The sequence below is a fragment of the Diorhabda sublineata genome, chromosome 6, assembly GCF_026230105.1.
Source record: "Diorhabda sublineata isolate icDioSubl1.1 chromosome 6, icDioSubl1.1, whole genome shotgun sequence".
Classification (NCBI taxonomy): domain Eukaryota; kingdom Metazoa; phylum Arthropoda; class Insecta; order Coleoptera; family Chrysomelidae; genus Diorhabda; species Diorhabda sublineata.
In genome coordinates, this window is record NC_079479.1 from 30,139,024 (window position 1) to 30,161,761 (window position 22,738).

A 22,738-nucleotide genomic window follows, 5' to 3' on the forward strand; every position below is an offset into this window, starting at 1 on the left:
TAATTAGGCAGATGTTGTACAATTCTTCTTAACATTAGAAGCTCGAGTAAAAAAAATATACACTCTTGATTTTTTATGCGTCTATATATAAAACGCTTTTTTATGGCATAAAGGGATATTAACACGAAATTGTATAGAACAACGAAAATTTTTTATGGCATCTAATTTGAAATTTCATGAAAGAATTTAAGACTGAAATGTCAGTATTAAAGCTACGCAAAAACCAAGCTGGTAGTGTTACTGTTACGAACAAGCCCGCGAAACAAGTCCTTAGGCCGACCCTGTCCAGCTACAATGGAATTTTAAAATTCGGCGAATTCGCGCCGCGTCTTTCACATTTTTTATAAATGGCGGAAGCGCCTTTGATGAGTTCTTTTATTATAGCGGACGGGTTATTTACTGTATTTCTTGTAAAAAATATCAGGAAAGTTTATTTATTTATTACTTGTGTTTCTTTTTGTTCTAGAACTTTGTAGAATTCTATTTTTGGTATATAAATAAGTTTATGTAGAGCAATGAACTAGTTTTAAATAAATAGTCGTAGTTAAAAAACGAATTAGTAAAATTAATCGCAGAAATTGCTAAAGAGATATTTATAAATAAATTATTATAAGTTAAGTGTATTGTATATAGTGTAAATAAATTAGAACGTGAGAGATAGTGTTTATTAATTTATGAATAAATACGAAAAACGTTACATTACATACAGGCTTTATTTATAACGATTGCATAACCACGATATAGCATGAATCACAATTATCCCAACAAATCAAAATAGTAAAAGAAGTCAGACAAGGATGTGTTCTGTCTCCAACCCTGTTTACTTTAATGTAATGCGTCAAATAAAGTATGAATGCTAATAATTTAAATTCTATACTTCCTCTTCAACAAAGGTTACTGATTTTTTATGTACCTGGGCAATAACGAATGCTTGATAATTTTATTACTCTTTCATATATAAAAATACACTATAACAAACACACCAAGACTACAGAATTCTCTATTAAGGGTTGAGCAATGAAATGGGAAGATTTGGGGTGGAGCTTGCAACGCGTGGTGAAGTGGTAGGGAAGACAGTCACAGGCCTGCCGGGACCCGAGTACCTTGCCGTTTAGTCTACAATGGAGCGATGAACAGGTGAGCCTCGCGGTTACGCAATTAAGGCTCATTATAAACATGGCGAGAGTTTAGTGCATCCAAACGCGTCGGGATTTTAGACGACAGACCATGCGGGTAAACAACCTCGAGCAAACTGGATCGACGTCTAGAAAAAGAGGTGGTAGTGCCAGAACGATTTGAACCCCTGAAAGTCCACGTTGAACGACCGTCCATCGCGTCACGTGCCTTAGAATAAGTGACAGATCGGTGAGAAGAATACTCCAACAAGATCTTCGATATCACCCGTACAAAATACAGACTGTTCAATCTCATCACCCGGGTGATTATTAACAGCGTTTCAGATTTTGTGAGTTTATGCTTGCCAGGTTGGAGGAAAATGATGACCAAATTAACAACTGGGCGGTGGAGAACCCTCGTTTGCTTCATGAAACACCTCTACATACTCAGAAAGTAACAATGTGGTGTGCAATGTCGATAAATGTCGTATTTTTTTGAGGATGAGGCTGAAAATGCCGTTACCGTTAATTCTGAGAGATACGTTGCAATCATTCGGAACTTCCTCACACCTGAACTTCACCGCTTTCCAGTTAATGAAAACACACTTTTTCAATAAGACGGTGCAACAAGCCACACTGCAAAAATTTCAATGAATGCGGTAAATGTTTTGTTCCCAAAAGGTGTCGTTTCTCGAAACGGGGATATCGCTTGGCCCCCTCAGTCTCCCGACTTCTTTTTATCGAGTTATCTAAAAACGAAAATGTTTGGAACTGATCCACCCAGGATAATGCCGGTCCTCAAATAACGAATTGCAGCAATACCACTTGATATACTGCGAAGAGTTATGCAGAACGTGTCAACGGAGCACGTTTGGCTGTAGTAGTTGTAGTTTTCAAAAAAAATTATTTTTTTTAACATTGTATATCAAATGGCTACTCTTTTATTTCCCATTAATGTATTAATAATTGCAAAAAAAATATTTTTTCAACAATAAAATTATTTACGAAATATTCCTGTTTCATTGCCGAACCCTGTATTTTTTTGTCGTATTTTTTGCTTCTTAAGATGAGAAAAGATCTACCATACATACTAATTAGTCAATAACTGCGTAATACGTGTCTGAAATGAAAAGGAGTTTCCTGTCATAGATATACTCTATATGAAGTTAATTTTTCTCTATCTATATATTATTTTGAAATCCCATTCTATTTATATAATTTGATTATATAGACGAAAGATATAGTCGAATTTTTAGCTCTTATCCCTGTTTTACTTGACATCGCATTCTGTATAAGCAAATAAATTTTCAAGATTCACATTAACCGTAACCGACATTTAAAAATAGCACAGACCGGTTCACCACTTGAAAATATATGGAATAAAAATAAACAGATACCTATTTGCGCCAGGTAAAATAAATTTTATTAAAAAGACTTGTAAAAAAGAAAAAATAAAACAATATCTTGAAACAAATTATAATAATAAACTATATTTAGAATATATTTATATTCTCTGTACTACAGGATTTCTCCGTCTCCTACAAGATATTTTTTGAGATAATAATTAATTTTTCAAATACCCAGTGGTGTAGTACTGAACTGTTCCGAAGTTGTGAACAGTCGAGGATCATTTGGATTGATCCCCAAAAGGAAATATGAGACATGACTATTAGTGAGTTTTTGATTGATTTTTGGAAACTATTGCGGATCACGTTCATTGTTGTTCGGAATCTGATTCAGTTATCCGGATTGTAGTCATATGACAGGATCCTTTCTACCTTGGTCGACCGGTGGGTAAATGCGATCAGCTAATGAGTTGTTTCATTTGTCTATGGTTTTTTGAACATTAAAATATTTATTCCGCTGAAAAAGTTGCCTACTATTAATTCAAGCTTTTATACATTTCGGCATTTCAACAAAAAATAGTTTATTGCTATCAGGTAAATCGTTGATAACTGCTCAATAATAATTATCAAACATCTAGAATCTATTGAATAACTAATGAAATGAAAATAATAAAAATCAAAATTTATTGTAAGTCATTTGAAATTTCCACAATTCAGCGGTAGACTACACATCAATAACTTCATTTCGTATAGATAATGCCACAATTTTTTGAAACTATTAGCTTTTCTCTTATAGTTAGTAGTGGAATTATCCCTTTGGATCCTTCAACAGCAGTCTGCAAGCAAGGACGGCTCCCATCTGCCCTTATAACGCTTTTCATACTGCAATTTCTTGATGGAATCTTTCACCATGATCATCATGAATCCATGTTATCTTGGGAGGAAACTTGAATGGGTGAAAAAATACTTTTTCAACAAGTTGTAACCTAGTTTGTGATATGCATTAAGTAGGAGATTAATCTTTGGATGTAATTGCTGAGGAGATTTTGAGTGGGATGTGAAACAGCCAACAATGCCTTTTTTATAATGTATCTGGTGCTGATTAAAGCAGAATGGCTAATTTTCTTAAGTCACAATGAACGAAAATGCTATTTCACATATTTCTAACCAACAACAAAGCCAGATTCTAGAAGTTTTGTTTTCATTAAGTGATCTGGACGTGCTTTGCTATCCCATCGACAGATAAAACAAGAAGACTTTGTATAGCTAGTTTGCCACCTTGAAATTAGATCCACTACATTTAAACTAGGCATACAAGACACTTGGATCCTCGATAATTTATTTCCTAGTATTTGCTGCGTATATCCTAATGCTGTCCACTAACACTAATCCATCTCCTTTTGAATAAAAAGTAGATAACTTTTCCAAAAAGTCTCTGATTAACTACTTAAATACCTATTCACTATCAGAAAAGCCTCCTTCGTTTTTTCCTCAGTAGAACTTGATGAACTAGAGTATCCTTTTAGCACTGGAGGTCTGGAGAATGTGGTAGAAGCATGACACTATTAATAGTCTAAAATACTTTACGTAATGTTTAGATTTTTCTGCAAAATCTGTTTTGGTGAACAGAAGTAACAGTTGTCTACTGGATTTTTTAGGTTGACGCCACTGCATTGCAAAACTAAAACAATACACTTATAGCAAACAAGATTTGACTTTGTTTTCAACAGAAATTCCAAAATAAGCTTCATAACACTTCTTGAACAAAGGCACCATTGGCTTTTTTTAAAGGAAAGAAAAAAAAACTTTTAAAAGAAAAATTTTCACAAACACAACAAAGAATTAACAAAAACGTCCATTTTTATTATTTGTAAGTTTTGTTTTGATGACTTTTGTACATATCAATAGAAAATATAATTCTATAGCTACCGTCAATCAAATATCAAGAAAAGAGAATAAAGTAAATTTTATGATTTAAGACGTAATAATCACTTACAGTCTCCTTAGAGCTTGAATTATTTCCGATAATTTTTTCGATGTGCAAATTTCTTACAAAAACAAAAATTCGCTACCGAGCAATAATTTATGGAGATTAATTCAAACTCATGGCAGATTCGGTGAGAAAATTTCATACTAAAAATAATGAATACAAAATAGAATTTTTCACATATTAGTAAGCGTTAACTGTCAAAGTTAAGGTATTTGATGCGCTTAAAATGACAAGTATAAAAATTTCAAATATAAATTTGTTCTCTATTGTTTACTGAGTATTATATACGTAATAAGAATCACCACTCCAGATAAAAATATTAGACTAATAAAAAGTAATATAGTTATTCATACTTTAAGGGATGATTTTGCGACCGTGCGATAGCGAGGCAATGAGGTTCAAGATTAGTAAATACATTCGTGAGCAAAAAAAAATCGATTCAAGCGACCCCCCTACAATCCCAAGTCACTGGCAAGAAAACAGGACACGAAATTATATTTTTCCTAGTAAAATCTTAAAATTAATGATATTAACTTGTTATGATCGATAACTACCCTTTTTATGTTTTATATTGTTTACAATAAAGCTAATTAGGAGTAACTGATCCTTATAAAAGATTAACTACCTGATCCACCACTATCAGTTAGCCATCAAACGTCTCCGTTAACAACAAAACAGAATTCTACTTGAAAATTGACACAAAAACTGTGCCTTACAATTCGTTACAAAGAGACTGGTACCTTTCATCGAAGACGTGCTTCCCGAAGAAAAAGATGCCCTTACGGGCACATCGCTTAGAAATTCCTTAGTCCGACAAGAGATGAGAGAAACGCGGGGAGTGGCTTTGAGTGGATGGACAGTCAGAAGAAGATTTAATGCAGCTATCCTTAAACCAAAATGTCAGCTACTAGACCCAAATCAACCCTAGCTCACTAAGCAGCCTGCCTTCGATTTGCCAGAGAACATGTTAATTAAACTGACGAACAATGGGACTTCGTTTCTTCTCAGACGAAAACGGAGTGTACCTGCATGGTAGCGATAGAAAAGGCCGAGTCTAAATAAGAAAAGAAAACGTTGCCTCTGGAGGCGGTTCCTGGAGGATTTGGGCGGGCAGTTTAATGAAAGAAAAAGTTGGTTTTTATTGAAATGGCGGTGTAGCGTAGGAGTTAACGGCATACCTATACATAGAAGAAAAAGCGATAATATTTTCACGAATTTAAGCTTATATGTTCTTTACTGTTATTTATAAACCTTCTCATAATTTAAGATTCTTTTCCGTTTGATATAGATTTTTTGCTAAAGACTTTTGACCCTTAGCGTCGATTTTTATGCTATACCACTAAGCTATATCTACTTTGGGTGAGGCTGCTCCTTCGTTATCAAAAGTGAAATGTTGAGTAGCAGAATTTAAACGAAGCCGTACAACCTACAAAATCCTGTATCGCAGTGGTCGACCAAATGAGGTGACGACTCCAGAAATGTTGAAGAAAAACCACAAAGCGGTACTGGATGATCGTTGCCAGCAAGTGCGCGAGCTAGCAGACATAGTATGCATTTCAAAAAGTGCGATAAATTGCATATTGTACAAAAATTTGGACATGACAGAGCTTTGCGCAAGATGGGTGCCGCGTTGGCTCACAATGGAACAAAAACAGCGTCGTGAAGATGTTTCGATCGAGTGCTTGACAAAATTTCACAGAAATACACATAACCATGGATGAAACGTGGGTCCATCTCTTCACACCCGAAATAAAAGACCAAGCAAAACAATGGACTGAAAAAGTAGAACCGGTTCCAAAAAAAGCGAAAAACGTTCCATCTGCAGGCAAGGTCATGGCGTCGCTTTTTTTAGACGCGCGTGGGATAATTTTCATTGACTATCTCGAAAAAGAAAAAACTATCAATGGCGAGTATAATGCAACTTTTGAGTTAACAAATCAAGCAAAACCGGCGGTATTTGGCTAAGAAGAAAGTATTGTTTCATCAAGACAGTTCACCAACTCACACATCTGTTATGGCAATGGCCAAAATTAATAAATTAATGTTTGAATAGCTACCACATGCATCCTATTCGCCAGATTTAGCCCTCTTGGGCTATTTTTTGTTCATTGACTCTAAAAAATGGCTCGTTGGTCAAAGATAATGGATATTTTGGGAAGCTTGGTGATTCTTATTATAAAAAGAGTATCGAACTTATTGAACATCGCTGCAAAAAGTGTAAGGAGCTAAAAGGAGATTGCGTTTAAAAATAAATATATTTGTTTCCAAAATTTGTGTTTTCTTTGTTGGGCCAGGTACTTCTGGGACAATCCTCGCACGTATATAAACTTTTTAAACGAAAACATGCATAACATTGTCTTACTTAAATAGGAATCATATAGCAGAAAGTGTAATTACTTATATCAATCATTTAAACCTTTATGCACGACCTTATCATTAATATAATTTAGTTAATAACTTTTATTTAATCACACGCAATACATGAACTGTGTATGATTTCTACAAATTGTAGTGAATTATCGTAATAATTTAAATCGAAATACTTGAGGCTGATTCATAAAGGTTACGTTCGATATTTCGTAATAATAATGAAACATGATTCTTTTACCGGTACATTGTAACTATATCAGACAGGTTGAAATAAATTGAAAATTTCAAGGCAAACTTTTATAAAGGTTTGCACTGCTGGCAGACTTCATTCATATACTCCATATGGATATCGACATTTCTATTAATTATGACATTCATCCACTGAAAACCTCGTCCTTAAGATTTATGTTGATAAAACTAACGATTTCAATCAACCCACAACATTCACATTTACTCGAGGTTAATCATTCATATTAATAAATAATGTATATTTGTTTTTCTTTTAGAAAAATTATTTCTTGAAAAGAAAACAATTCATTTAAATATTTAATTATTAAACAACGTATTAATACAATAATTCACAATAATTTAACAATGATTGATTGTTTGTTAGAATTATAAACGTCTACACTCATAACAAAATGATACAATGCCAAATAAAAGTGTTTCCAAATAATTCACTCCATCTGGTTAATGATGGGCACACCTTGACTCTAAAATATCCTATTACATATTATTTTTGAATAGTATACCCTTATATACGAGTGTCTCATGAATAGTTTCCAACCTAACATAATAATAAGTCAAGCGATGCTCCGGCCAATGTAATTTTAATCGGTTTCCTTCTTTATTTTTTCAAGATATTCAAGTCAAACAAATTTTCTGAATATAAAGAAAAAGCCAAGGAGTTATTACCTTTAGATAATTGTCGCAAAAACTGGATCAAGAAAAAATATTACATATACTTATTAATAACTCTTCAAACTATTTCTGTAGAATCTTTTGTAGTTGTATTCGTCTTAAATTTCTTATTAACATAATATAAAACACCATTGGCACCTATTTGGGACGCTTACATAACAGAGCATACATAGCAAAAAATGGAAAGTGGGTTTTGTGTTTCAAAATCAAGTTCATAATTTTGGCATTGCACCCACTGCATCCAATGTTTTAATTACTTGTTCTACATTCAGTTTTGAGGATCGTATTATTTTAATTCCAAGTTCATCAACCCAACCCAGACGAAATACCCTTTTAAAAACTTGTTTTTTAAATTGTAGACATAAATAACATGTTACAAATCAATTACGATTCACTTTCGTCTCATATTCAAGGCAACAACATTGCAACAAATTTGTTATCAGATTTACAAAATATTTTTAATCGCTTAACATCAATTTTTCATTAGGAACTAATTACATATTTGCACAATATTGCAAAATAATAACATTACGAAGTTTTGAATTTACATTTATTTCTTAAAATTGCATTGTTTTTTTGACTATATACATCGAAAACAAGCATCATTGTGATATTTCCAATGTTGTGCCTTTAACATCTAAATATATGGCTGTACATCCCTTGTGGGGTTGAGCCCCGTAAAGCTTTCTGGATCCCTTTTGCGGGGTGAATCAATCCCCATGGTCTATTCCACTCTGTTGCTAATTATTCTCCGATACTATCTTTAATGTTTTCTTTCCATCAGTTGATTCCCATTATACTCATATTCTCCTCTAGTTTTTTAACTACTTTAATTTAGGCCTTCTCCTTCTTCTTATAACTCCTGGATCCCATTGTATCATTGACAAAGCTCACGTATCTTCACCAGCCCTTCAAGCTCTTGCCTTAATTCATAATTCATACGTTATCTGTATATTGTTATTATTCTTTTTCGTTCTGCTGTACTCAACTCCTCTTCTTCTCTTTTCGTTATTGTCATTGTTTCTGCGCCTTTCAATAGTATTGTGTGTTATCATTGTTTTGTTAATATTTATTGTGGTATTTTTATTTAGTATTTTCCTCCTTCAAATCTTATTTGCGTCTTAGTTGCTTATTTTTCCTTTTATTTCCCATTACTGTTAATAATCATTTCTAGATATTTTAAGTTTTGTACTTCCTCAAACTCATAATCCCCTATCATTTTGAATTGATTACCATATCTCTCATAATTTTCGTTTAATTTCTATTTATTTTCAACCTAATTTCTTCTTCCTCTATTCTTGGTTTTTTAGCATCTTTCCAATATATTTCTCCTGTAATCAAGAACATATCGTTTATTCTACGTATGATAAGATTTGACCTCTGATGTTTCTCAAGATTCCTTTATTGTTAGTTAGCAACTGCTGTAGCAACATATTGAATAGCATTGCAGATAGTGTGTCACCTTATTTTACTTTTTTATTAATTGTGATTTCTTCAGTTTCTCCTTTAAGGGACAGTAAACTTGCTTTTGATCCCTTGGCCTTCCACAGCCTTCATCATATTTTTCCAATGTATTCAGTCAAAAGTATTTTAACTTTCAAACCATTGGAAATAAATATATAATTTTTTTCAATTTCTTATTACTTAGACCATTTGCATCTAGAAGTTCTCGATTTTAGGTCTCTTCTGTTTTAGAATTAGTTGTTTTAATAATTTTTGGAAGATGAAATATTTTGATAATGACTTTAAAAAATGTGGCCAAACCATATCAACCTCTGCACTTTAATGAATCTGCCTAGTATTCCATTGATTTGTTTATTATTTCGGATTCTCCAGTCTGTATTGTTCATTTCAATTCCTTCATCTATTCTGATAATTTTTCTCCCAAATATTCTTAATATTTCTTGGTCTTTTTATGTCATAAGTTACTCTGAGTCTTGTCGAGTCTTGTGGATTTATAACTTTGTTCTTTTTGTTATTAATTTGTTTTTCAGCTTCACAAAATTCAATTAACACATCCTATTTTAACTGCAGGTACTCAGTTATTTATATTTTTCATTAAATTCTGATGACTACCCTAGACGCTTTTATAACTGACTTATACATGGTATAATTATTTAAGTACCCACCCCTCAGACAGCATTGAATTTAATTGGTCAATCACTAAATATGACAATTAACTATTAAAAAATGAAATAAAATAAGAAATCGAAAAAAAACATTTATTTCAGTAAATTAATAGAACAAATTTGATTCATATATCTGAACCTAAAGCTGCAAATTTATTAGCCGTAGTTTCAATTTCTTCATCTTCACTAGTACTATCTTCATTAGAATTCGTTTCTACTTCAGGTCTCTCATCTGGTAAGTATTCATCGGAAATATCACTTTCGTATATATTTTCCTCGATATTGGGCTCAGCTCCGGAATGTTTACCTTGAATCCACTTTACTACTTCAATATCAGGATGAAATGACCAAAATTCTAAAAAAAAATCCAACATTTTCATTTATTCTGAGAGAAGAGTTTTCCTGTATCAAACTAAGGATTTAGTGCAATAAAAGAAATAGGAAGATCAATTTTATATATAACATTTCTGTTTTGATAAACTAGCGACCCGCTGCGACCTTATAAGGGTAGTAGAGCGAGTTCCCAAACTATACTTCAGACACAAATAATTAACCAAAGAAACAGAAGGAGCTTTCTAATCTGAAAATAAAATTTTCCAATGAAGGTACGCCTTTATATGAGATTAGTGCACCTTGATTTTCTAATAATTCCATCTTTTGTTGCAATGACTTCAGTGTAAATGTTGTAATTCATTTCTGTTGTAGCTATAGCAAATTTTGCTGATCCTTATAGCTGTTTCATGTGTCCTGTTACTCCTTTTACTGTTAGTTGATCTGTGAATCTAGCTCACATTCTAAAACTAGAGATCCATTTATTAATGAATATGACCCTACTGTATCTATCATACATTGTCTGTTTACAATGTTTATTCTTAACATTACTGTATATGGTGCTTCTTTGTTTTCCCTGTGTCTGTTTCATTATGATAAATCGTTTCTGCTTTCATGATTTTTTCCCTTTTTCTGCATTAGGAATTTTTGTAGTTTCTCATTAAATTTTATACCCATGTGTGGCTCTGTTTATTGCTTCATCTCTTGCTTTTAGCGTTTATCTTGACCACTTACCACTTATTTACCTTACCACACCTTACCTACTTATTATTTTCACCCCTAGATGTGCTTCCACTTTCTATAGAGTACCTTCTGCTGTTTTCATTCTGTAACCTCCTCGGTATTTCTATATTATATTTTTTTCTCTGTGACTTCTTTGTCTACTATATTCCCCGTAATTTCTTTGTGTTACCTTTTATAATTATTTTCCTCACTTTCTTTGCTTCTGTAATATTAATAATAATGTCTACTAATTTTTTTTGCTTGTTTCTTTCAGCAACATCCTTTTTTACTACGGACTATGTCTGAGGCAAATTATTTTGTAAATTTCTTGGGTGATCCCTAAGTAAGGCTTCAAATATATTTGCTACAATTTCATTCAAGATAATCTAAAAGACCCTGGTCCATCCATTTCCTAACTAATAAAACAACTTTTTAATGAAGTTAGTTTCACAAAGCATAAGGTGAATCCAATCATGGGTATAGTAAAGTAGATATAATACTCTAATCCAAACCTACGGAAGTTTTTATCAGGAGCAAGAGAGAGGAATTTACCTTTACGTTCTGTATAACCTTGTGGTCTGAGAGAAAGACAAATTTTTCCATCGAGAGCCATTCTCAATAAACTATTAGCCGCTCGATAAGAATCCAAGCGAGCTGCTTTAGCTGTATAGAATCCTTTCTTTTTAGCCCAGCCATCACACACATCCATAGCTGACCAAGTATCATCATTTGTCGGATGATCAATCTTCAATAAACTAACTAAGTCTATTCTCTCTGCTAAAAATTGAAACTTTCATTTAATGTTTATACTGAAACCAATTGAACGATGAAATTTATTAGATAATTTTATTCAAGACAATGGAACTGAATAAACAAAACTCGAAAAAAATAGTTCAATATTTTCAAAGAATAAGTGACATTGATAGATCCTCGCATTGCAATAATTTACAGAAGTTACTACAGAAAATTGGTTTAAATTATTGTACTGCGAAATGTTAATCGAAAATTACATTAATCAAAAATTGGACTCCTTAAATACACACTACTGTATATATTTTAATGTAACCTGATATTAAGGTTCACTTAGAAAAACTATTGGCAAAGATATACATGAAAGATTCAGTTTCCATGTTAATAGACTTCATAAGAAGAATAAAGCTGAAGAATGTTATTTAGATTAATAAGACAACAATAGAGTTGAAAAGGTCCAAGTAGAATCAACATCATTATCATCACATAGCTACCAGTACAGTAAAAGGTACCTATTGATGTTTCAGAAGCTGTGGAAAATAAATATGCCTATGAGATTGTTAACTAGGCCTCCAATAAATCAGCCCAAGTAAGAACAACCTAAGACACCTGAAGATTTTGTTACGCATTCTCTTGAAGTGTGAGTCACTATGCAACCCCAGAGCACTAAGCCTGGGGTGTATGATAAAAAAGAAAAAGATCACAATAAGAAAGGAAGATCCTTTGGGTCGTTGGTGTACATGGTACCCTAATATACACACTTAACATAACATTTTGTGAATTAATTATACAGTTTTTGTATAAATAAACTAAAAAATTATATTAGTTAGTTTATTCTTACCTATATACTTGATAGTAGTATAGGGCTGTCTCAATTGAGCTATAGGAAAGCTTCCCATTAACACCTGCAGTGGTTTCGGAATTTTTGAAGGAAAAACCAAACCAGGACAATCACATAATTTAACATTCGGTGTTAAAAAAATTGTTTGAAAATGTTTCGTATGACCTGGAGTTTTTGAAACGCTGACCACTTTCTTTCCCATTAAAGCATTCAATAAAGACGATTTTCCTACATTGGGTTGACCTACACAACCTATTGTTAGTATACCTTTATTAAATTTTTCATATTGAAAGTATTCAGTATCGACATTTTTTAAATGAATAACTTCTTCTACATTGACCTTTTCATCTTCATCATCATATTCAATATCCATTTCAGTTTTGATTTTATTCTGCCAAGAAGTAAGATCTACTTTGCTTTCGGTAAGTTTCTTACAAATGTCCAAGATTTGTTGAGCTCCTTCTGCTGCCATACGCATTCTACCTCTACGTCTACGAATTTGAAGACCTACAAAGAAAATTTATATCTAGAAATCACCAAAAATATCGTTTTATAATGTACCTGAAATATTGGATTGTTTCCCAATTAAATTATAATATGGTAGAGTCGTAAACATAACAATATGTAAATTTGGGAATTTTTCTTGGAAATAATGTTTCCATGCTACCACTAAACTTGCTGGAGCTAAATCTATTTTGTTTATCACTAGAATAAAATCTTTTTTGAGTTCATTTGTAACATAATCATATAAAGATGGAGGAAACATCAACGCCTAAAAAAATACAGTTCCAATTCACTTTATCACTAAAAATTGAACTTAATAATCTATATACCAGCAGCAAGTAATACAACTAATTTATCTAATTTTTTAATGGTCAACTAAAGTTGACTATTAATCCAAGAAAACAAACATAGATTCTTTAGAACATATAACAAAATTTGTAAATATGATGAAATAATCTTCCCATTCATTAATCAGGATACTGTAAAAGGCATAGGTCAGCAGCTGCTATGCTAAATATCACTGACAACATAATAAGAGCACTGTCATATCAGTCTCCTTGGATTACTCCAGTATTTGATCTGCTTGATCATGATTTACTTTATGCAAAGCTAAAATATCTGAGATTTGATTAAATATCTTGTTATTTTTGTGGGTCTTACTTGAAAGCAAGAGAGTTTGTAGGGATCAGAGTTCATCTGAGCCTAGCAAAATAGTATCTGGTGTGCTCCAGTGATCAATAGTTAACCTACTTTTATTCCTTGTATATGTCCTTAATATATGTGACAGTATCTCTCACACACCTAAATAGGAATTCGTATCCCTGAATAGTCCACTCAGCATAATCTAATGCAAATGAAATTTAATTTAATATTGATGTTGGGCAGTGAGATATTGGTATTCAAACAACTTGCTAAGAGCTTAGGACTAATTCTAGAAGTAAACTTGAAGTTTAAAGGGCATTTAAAGATAATTTTGCAGAAATACTATGCTAAGTTTGGATTCATCAAAATATTCAAAGATTTAACTTACTGCAAATCTAATATCAACAATAAATAAAATAACATCAGACATTTCAATAACTCTCCAAAGCTGCCTCCATGTTTCTATATTCAGTTCAAATAAACTTAGTTCCTTCCAATCAAATTTTTCCTGAATTCCTTTTACATATTCCTAAAAAAATGTTCAATCCATAACATATTTTTTCAAAATTATTAGTGTGGTTGAGAATAGAAGACTTACTGTAAAATATCGTTGTTCTTGTGCTTCCAACTGGGTTTTTTCCAAACTATAATCCCAAGGTGGTCTTTTGGGAAAATCTAAGACCTTATCAAAAAATTGGTTTCCATCTACTTCCAAATCTTTTTCATCTTTCAATTCTAGAGTATGCCTGGCAATTTCTTTTTGTCTTTTTATGTCTTCTGCACTTTCTTTGAAAAATTGTAAAGCATATCTGTTGGGTTTTGACCCACTACCTTTAGTAGGTTGGAAGTTTATTTTCTCAACATTTACTGAAGCTTCATCTATATCTTCATCCTTTTTTAGAAGGAATGGTTTCTTCTGAAAACCTATTAAATATAAAGAGTCAATATTGAATTTAACTTTTAACTTATATGCAATGAACCTGCAACTTAATACCTACGTAAAGGTTTTTGATTTTCTTTTAACAAACAGCTGTGGTATTCAAACACTTTTTAGTTTTACCATTTACCAAAAATTTTTTTAAATTTCTGATACTTACTTTTTACAATAATACAAATTAGTTTGATGGACCTTATGGGGAATTTTATGCTCTTTGAAATCGCTTTTCAGTTCTTTTGTGTACTCGCACTGGTTTGCCAATAGGAGTCGTTGAAGCACAGTTTTTGAAATAAAAATTTTTTTCTTCTATTGGTGAACCAGTGCGAGTTACACAAAAAAACTCTTTACACTATCACAACAATACTTTTTCCAGTATCTTTTCAATTGTACCAAATTTAATTTATGAATTGGATAATTGTTGAATAATTTGACAGACATAAAAATAGGCCATTTATGAGTAACCCAAAAATCAAATATTTAATCTGAATTATTGCTTGTATATAATAAATAGGATAGAATAGAATAATGAAATATTGTTACTTATAGTGTGTACAGTATAAATATCATCATACTAATGATTCTAAAACTTTCAGAAGCAGATGATAAAGGGAATTATAAAAAATTAAATATTATGCTAACATTCACCATAACACCCAAAATATTGAATATAAAACTTGACAAACCAACATTGTCGAAAGCAGACCTTCACATTAGTTTTATACCATTCAATATAGTTTGAAATAAATAAAAGCAATAACAAACTAACCTAATCCCCTCAGTTCATTCCATTCAAAGCTCTATTTTTCTTAAGTTTATTGGGGAAATAATAATTCTAGGAAGTCATAAATTTGAACTTTAGTAATACATGTATAATAATCTTGCCTATTAATGAGATATGAGAGAGAAATATTCAATAATGTACTTACTATCTTTTGACTGTTTTTTTGCTTTAATCTGTTCCTTTTTTGCTTTTCCACTAAATGGAATTTTTCTTCTTCCTTGCGGCATTCTAGTTCTATGTTCTTAGCAAATATGTAATACTTATTATTATTACATATATAGTTGTAAGTAATTGGAATAGATAAGACGGCTTATTTATTTTTGAAATTCAGGTTAATTTGAAATTGACATTTTCCTATTTTCTTCTTTTTAAATTAGTTTGCAGCCTTCAGATAAATAGTACTTGGGGAGGCAGGTTTTCACTCTGTATTCACAAATAAATGGTTTGAAACTACTCGGAAAATGAACGAAGATCAATATATACGAAACTATGATTAATAATTAAGTATTCATCTGAAATAATGACAGTAACAAGCAATGATAAGGAGAAATTGAGAACGGAAAGGAAGGTAATCAGAGCAACAATCAACTCAGTAAAAATTAATGGAAGATAATATAGAATATGAACGAACCGAGAAATAACTGACGAACTCAGCGACGAAGAAAAATCAAAGTTCATCGAGTTAAGTAGTTGGGGTATGTATGGAGAAAAGGAAGAAACTCTCTAGTATACAATATGATGTAATGGAATCACGATGGTATAAAAGACGCGACAGGCCTAAAACAAAAAGATGAGTAACCAGAGTGAAGGAAAAGACAAGAAACAGAAAGTTTCGTCGGAAAATAAACGAGAAGGTGTAAAATGGTTTATAACAAATTTGTTGTCCACGCTTAGAGGAAAAAAACACTTGATTTGATTACCATATTTATTAAGTTAAAATTGTAAAGCCCACTATGGGCTTTAAGCCATTATAATTATTCTGCAATATTTTCATGTTGATTCTCAAAATTTTCAATGTCTGACAGTTCGTCGGAAGAAAGCGGCTTCTATTCTTGGTCACCGTCATCACTTCTAGCTAAAGTTTCTTCCAAATCTTATTTGGTTATAGAATATTTTCGATTGTTCTAGATATGCTTTAGGAAATTAAGAAAATTTTTGAAAGAGAAACGGCTTGACTTTATAATCATTGCACATTGAGAGATAAAAGTTGACAGAAGTTTCAATAGAAACATAAATTCATGATTTCTATTAACAGCAGAACAATTCGATGAAAATCATTGAAAATATAGTAACAAAATACAATAAAAAATGAACAAAAATATCAGTTATTCATTTATTTATAAATAATTATAAAATACATCACAATTAATTCGAAGAAATATAAATTTCCACAAAGGAATCAATATTGGAAACCTCGTTGAGAATATCACTAAGTATGACCTCGTTATTGGGTAAAATTGATAACTGATGTCCAATATACTCTCGAGATGCTTGCTCTTCTAACAAAACTTTTAAATTATTATCTCGAATGGACAACCTGAAAACAGTGATTTTAGAAACGAATATTTCAAGAATTAAAAAATCTCACATATGGACTAAAATTATACTTATATAATTCCACATTACAGGTCGGAACACTATATTATCAGCATTTAGATTGAAGGTTTTAACTAAATTTTGTAAATCTGAAAGTATTGTGTTGTAAAACTTTATCCTTAATGCTTGAAGAAGTTGTTGCATCCTGAAAACAGAAAAAATCAATTTTCTTCCAATACACAAAGCAATATTTATAAAAAGGGAAATAAAGGATTTTTCAAAAACTACAAAAAAAAAATATATTGACGTCTGAACTTCTTTATTTAGTTCATCAACTGTACCTACAAAACTAGCACTTAATTTTGACAGTACCTATTAATAATATATTAATAAGAACCACTTCCAGAAAAGTGAAAACATGATGTACAATTTTTTTAAAGCTGCTCCTGATGAGGAAAATTAAATATTTATGGACCTATTTTAGTATCGGGATCTTTTTAACGTTGAATTTATTTCATAACTCACATTGTGACACCCAGGCCCTCACCCAGTAAATAAAATATAAGCTTTCTACAGATTCTGCTGTATGCTTTGACCTCCACCAAACATTGCCAATGCCTCTTGACAATTTTTAAGGTGTTTTATTTATGACAGTCATGGACTTTTGTACTCAAGATTTAATAACCAATGAGAACTATGGCTAAATTTCAAGTGGTTATGAAAAATTTGTCCAGGTTGTGTTCAAAGCTAAATTAGTAGCAGCCTTAAAATCAAACAAATCTCGGCTTGCATAAGGGCTACGATAAAGGGATTATTTCTAGTCCATCAAAAACAAGCAATGTGTCTGCCGGAAAATCTTCAACTACACGAACCAAATAAAAGCGCTTCCTGGATTTTCCTTTTAGTTTGGATTAGAGACTCCTAACAAGAGGTTGTTACTCAGATCTGATGAGACACATTAATGTCGAAACTAGTATGACAGCAAACCTCTTCTCGCAAGAGCGAGCCATTAGCGATGCTAAGTTGGAACCATTGGTATTAATCATCAGAACACACTGTTTACACTACTAGTACACTAACTGACGCTAGATAGTGTCATTAGGGATACTTAGGTGGAATTTTTGGAATTGTTGATGATAATCATACAGAATACACTGTTTACACTAACACTCACAATTATTGAGCTCCAGTTTACCTTGACTTTTTGAAGACAACAACTTGATTATAAAGTTCAAACCCATACAATTCAGTCCCCTAATCCTGCTTTGGATATCTTTGGTATGGTAATTAAAATAGTTTCAGCATGTATGTCACATAGTCTATTTTAATAATTATAGTTAATGACACTTAACACACAAGTAAACATTTATTTTAAGAACTTTTGTTACTTAGCCCAGTTTTCATTTCAAATCCATAAATTTTTTTTCAAATGTAATAACACATTGCATTCTCTATGTATCTTTGTGATTGGCCCATTTTTAATGAAAAAAGATATAATATAAAAACAATCTAATGAGAAATTAGAAAAATGGAAACTTACGATTTATTGACAGCATTTAAAAATATTTTTCTTCTCAAAGCCTTTTGTGAGTTCACATCCACTAATGGTAATACAACAGGAATATCTTCTGAATCTTTATTCTCTTCAGATTTATTAATTTTCGTTGGAAAATTACTGTCTTCTTTTTCTAACATCACACCACTGTAGAAACACTTAACTTTAACGTTTAGATCCTTATTTTCCTGCTTTAGTTTAGCTAAAATTGGAATTTTTTCAGTCAACCAAACCTCAGTTCTCTGAACTTTTATATTTACCATAATCTGGAAGTGGTTTCAATTTATTGCCAAGTAAACTGTTATCAAATTTTTCATCGGCCATTTCTCGTAATTGAAGTCTCCTGCATATATCCATGTATTTTATCTGTTGGCTCGTTTGCAATTTATCAATACTCAATTTTTCAAAACAGTCACCTAATTTTTTTTCATTCAAAATTTCTTTCACTTTAGATTCCCCGTGTAAAAATATTAATGATTCCAAAGTTACCCATTCTTTTATCACTTTCCTTAAGGTACCTTCTATATCAACTTTGGGAGGCTTCATGATTTTTTTCTTAGATTTTTTAGAACTGACTTTTATGGTAATATCTGATGTAGATGGAGATTTTTCAGATAAGTCAAGTTTGTTCTCGAAGTTCTCTTCATTTTCAATGATCACTGGTAGACTAGATGACTTCTGGAGGTTAAATGCACTAAGATCTGTTCTGATAGATTCATTTTGTTGCTGTTCTTCTTCTTCTGTTTGTTCTGTTTCAGTAATTGTCTGCATCGTTTTCACCAACCTTGACGTTTTTTTCTTATTTCCTAGTAAAAGAAAACTATAGCTTGAGTTGGTTAAAAATAGATATTAACTAATGCAGAAATGAATGTTAGCCAAGACAATATTTTAAACCTCCCCATAAATCACCAGATCTAACATTTAGTGAACATAGGTTCTGAAGAATTTATAAAGATTAGAAAATTTGCTTTTAATTAGCTACTTAAGTGCTTAAGAGCTGATTATAAAAAATCTATCAAGGACTTACGTCTTTGTTTATCTTTGTTTTGTTCTTTAGCAGATCCTTGTTCTTTATTAATAATATCTGACAGTGAAAACTGTGTAAATTTACCAATGGAAGTAAAAGTAGATTCAGTTACAGGTTTGGAAATTCCTTGATCTATGTATTCACCAGGTAGACCACTAAAATGTAAACAAAAATTTCAAGTGTTAATATGTACAGGATGTCAAATATAAGGTGACCCATATACTTTTCTCCAAAACTGTAAGAGTTATCAAAAAACTTTAATTATAAAAGTTCTTCATATTTAAAGAAATTTGTAGATTTTTGATTTTTTTAATTATACTGGGTGTCCCAATTCCTCAGTATCGACATCAACTTTTGAATTTTAAATGGAACACCCTAGATTTTATTGCGTTTTTTATTTAGTGGTAAAAACAAAGGTAACTTTTGAAAATTCCGCAAAATAAAAATTAGGCTAACTGGCATCATTTGCAAAATGAATTTTTAAGCACAAAACTTAGGTTTATTGAATTTCGTGATTTTTGAGTTTACCAGCTGTTATGACTGCAAAGGCAGAGTTAGCCTTTCATAAAATAAAAGCGCAATACCTCAAGAAAATAAGAGATAAAGTTCTTAGATTATTTTTAGATTACATCCATAATATTTCAGTGCAGTGTTCAGTAAGAGAGCTTTGCATATTTTCGGATTCTTGTGAGGAACAAATCAAAAATCATAATGTGGTATGCTCGTGTCTCATTGATACTGTACAATTTGGTAAGATCTATCTTCTTTTTTCTGTCATTTTTGCCAAATGATCAGAAAGGATGTATAATAAATATTAGAAGTAAATACATTCGATTTGAGAAGGAAGCAATTCAACATTCCAGTTTAACCAATTGAAAAAGCAAACAATTTATGTGCCCAAGATATTGTTACATTCCCCACACAAGCTGGGGTTTATTGTTAACATAAAAAACTGACTAAGAATAAATAAGTTGGTACTATATTTGCGTTTTTTTCTAGCCTGTATCCAATTGAATAAGAAAGGAAACAAGTCAATGATATCAAAATAAATACAAAGCAAATAAATCATTAATATTACAGCCAAATAACATGATAAATATGTTATTTTAATCAAATTTATTCAGTTTCATTTTGGGTATAGAAGGCATAAAAATAATGAGATAATCAAGGTAAGGATCCCTATGACATTGATATGAATGCACCAGTATCTTAGCTATAATTTTTTTTATATACTGAATCCTCAAATACATTGAAGTGAATGCTAATTCCTTTCCAAATTTAGGTTTATATATGTTCAATCTTTTTATTACTTCCTGTTTTCAGCTAAGAATAAACGAAAACATTCAAAGTACCAGTCAAAATAATTCAACAGAAAAATATGGTGAGAAAAATAAACATTATGACTCTGTTACTCAAAGTATACTTTCAACTAATTGTAAATGATATAATTTCACAACTTTGTAAATTAATCATACTTACCCATCATTACTTGCCAAGAATTGATACTCTGGAATATCATCTAATTTTCTTAGCCACAAAGGACTATCATCTATTTGATTTTTAATGTGAATACTAGCCTTGTAACAAAAATTACTACAATAATTCTGGAAAAATTTGGTTAAACATAAGATAATTAATCAAATTATTTGTTTAAGGCATACCTTTCGATCTGTAATATCATAAACCTTATTATTTTTTGTGGATATATAAAATTGTTTTTTGGGCATTTCAGGGATACTTTTCCCACAAACAGAATAGCCGCATAATTTTATGATTGCTCTTTCTTCGACAATGTCTTGATAATGTGATTGGTTAATAAATGGAAGCTAAAAAATAATAGCGTATATCCCCATCATCTCCAAAATGTAGTTAAAATATCATACGCTAAACAAACAGCTGACAGTAGGCTCGTGCAATCATAAAAGATATGTCAAAATGGACTATTAAATAATTATTTTTTCTAAATAGGAACCAAATTACAACAATAGATATCGAGAGAAACCATAGATCTCTTTGAAGAAACAAAACAACAAATTGAAAATTGTCATCCTTATGTTTTGGAGAATCCAGACACACCATTTTGGCATTAGGTTGTGATTATGTATTATTGAAGTAAAGGTTGTATGAATTGCTTTGTAAAACATACATTTCAATTCCACAAACTCCTGCTTTAATAGGTGATTTTTATTACAGATTGGGAAGGGGATGCAATTGAGAGGTCAGAAAGTTTTCCAATTACTTTTTAGGGTTTACTAAAAAGTAATGTAACACAAAACCTAATAATTCCAAATCCAAATTCAACAACTATGATTGCAGAACAAATACAGACTTTGATACTACCAAATAGAAGATGGAGAACATTTTAAACACATATAATGTTGATTACCAGATCATAATTTAAATATATTTTTATACTTTTTATGCCTACATAACTTTCAAACTTCAAAATGAATTAGGTGGCATGTAATTTAGACTAAAGTATTCTTATGCTAATGTATTATCAGAGACTGAGAAATATGAGTTTTTCAAAAAAACCACACTGTTTTTCATTATTGTATATGTCTCAACTTACACATTTAGTGAATATTTCAGGTCGAAGTTTGCCTTCTATAGAGAACTCGACTATTTTCATAGCTCTTGTTTCACATTCTTTTTTCCTTTGTGCTGTAATCAACAATTCTTTCCTAAAATATTTTAATATTCTTGTACATATAAAACATTACTTATATTGATCGAACTACAGACTGACAAAATAATTTTTTAAATCTGATTAATAGTCTTTTATAATAAAATCATAAAGTATCTTATTTATGCATTCAAATGGAATAATAAAAAAGTTTCATTGTCCCAAATTTTGTTATACAAAGATCTTACTTAATTTCTCGTGACGGTTCCTCGGATTTAATGTTGTTAGACAATCTAACAAAATCATCCAACGAATCCCTCATTTTTAAAATTGGAAAATCTTTATAATTTCTTATTATTATCTTTATGAAGTCCCAATGACATTTCTTACTAATATATACCCTGTTAGACAGTAATTACCACAGATATACCAATGGTATGTTCTGTGGTAATTACTATAGGGGCATTCCACTAAACGTTCACGGCACCTGATATACTCTTTTGGGCGTTCCTACGATCATCATGTTCGTGGCAAGAACGTCATTCATGACGTCATTACTAACGTTCCTGACAACCCTTGTTAAGAGATGGGTCAAAATGAGTCTTGGAAGAATTA

General features: G+C 31.4%; 2 protein-coding genes across 3 annotated transcripts; both read right to left on the bottom strand.

The window, feature by feature from the left end:
• Nucleotides 1–9,947: 9,947 nt before the first annotated feature.
• On the bottom strand, nt 9,948–16,684 carry LOC130445961 (guanine nucleotide-binding protein-like 1). The gene is made up of 7 exons (XM_056781899.1): nt 15,525–16,684; nt 14,260–14,585; nt 14,050–14,190; nt 13,077–13,287; nt 12,516–13,022; nt 11,477–11,701; nt 9,948–10,226 (listed from the first exon to the last, which is right to left on the bottom strand). The coding sequence occupies exons 1-7, from the start codon at nt 15,604–15,606 to the stop codon at nt 9,997–9,999; spliced, it is 1,722 nt and encodes a 573-aa protein (XP_056637877.1). The 5' UTR covers nt 15,607–16,684; the 3' UTR covers nt 9,948–9,996.
• LOC130445962 (RNA polymerase II subunit B1 CTD phosphatase Rpap2) lies at nt 16,684–22,661 on the bottom strand. 2 transcript variants are annotated; one of them, XM_056781900.1, is made up of 9 exons: nt 22,372–22,661; nt 22,070–22,181; nt 21,159–21,323; nt 20,977–21,101; nt 19,498–19,652; nt 18,731–19,276; nt 18,456–18,672; nt 16,968–17,120; nt 16,684–16,916 (listed from the first exon to the last, which is right to left on the bottom strand). In XM_056781900.1, the coding sequence occupies exons 1-9, from the start codon at nt 22,443–22,445 to the stop codon at nt 16,745–16,747; spliced, it is 1,719 nt and encodes a 572-aa protein (XP_056637878.1). In that variant the 5' UTR covers nt 22,446–22,661; the 3' UTR covers nt 16,684–16,744. The 2 variants fall into 2 exon arrangements, with proteins under 2 accessions (XP_056637878.1, XP_056637879.1); XM_056781901.1 differs by having other exon boundaries at nt 16,706–16,916; nt 22,070–22,161; nt 22,372–22,551.
• Between the last annotated feature and the right edge of the window lie 77 nt (nt 22,662–22,738).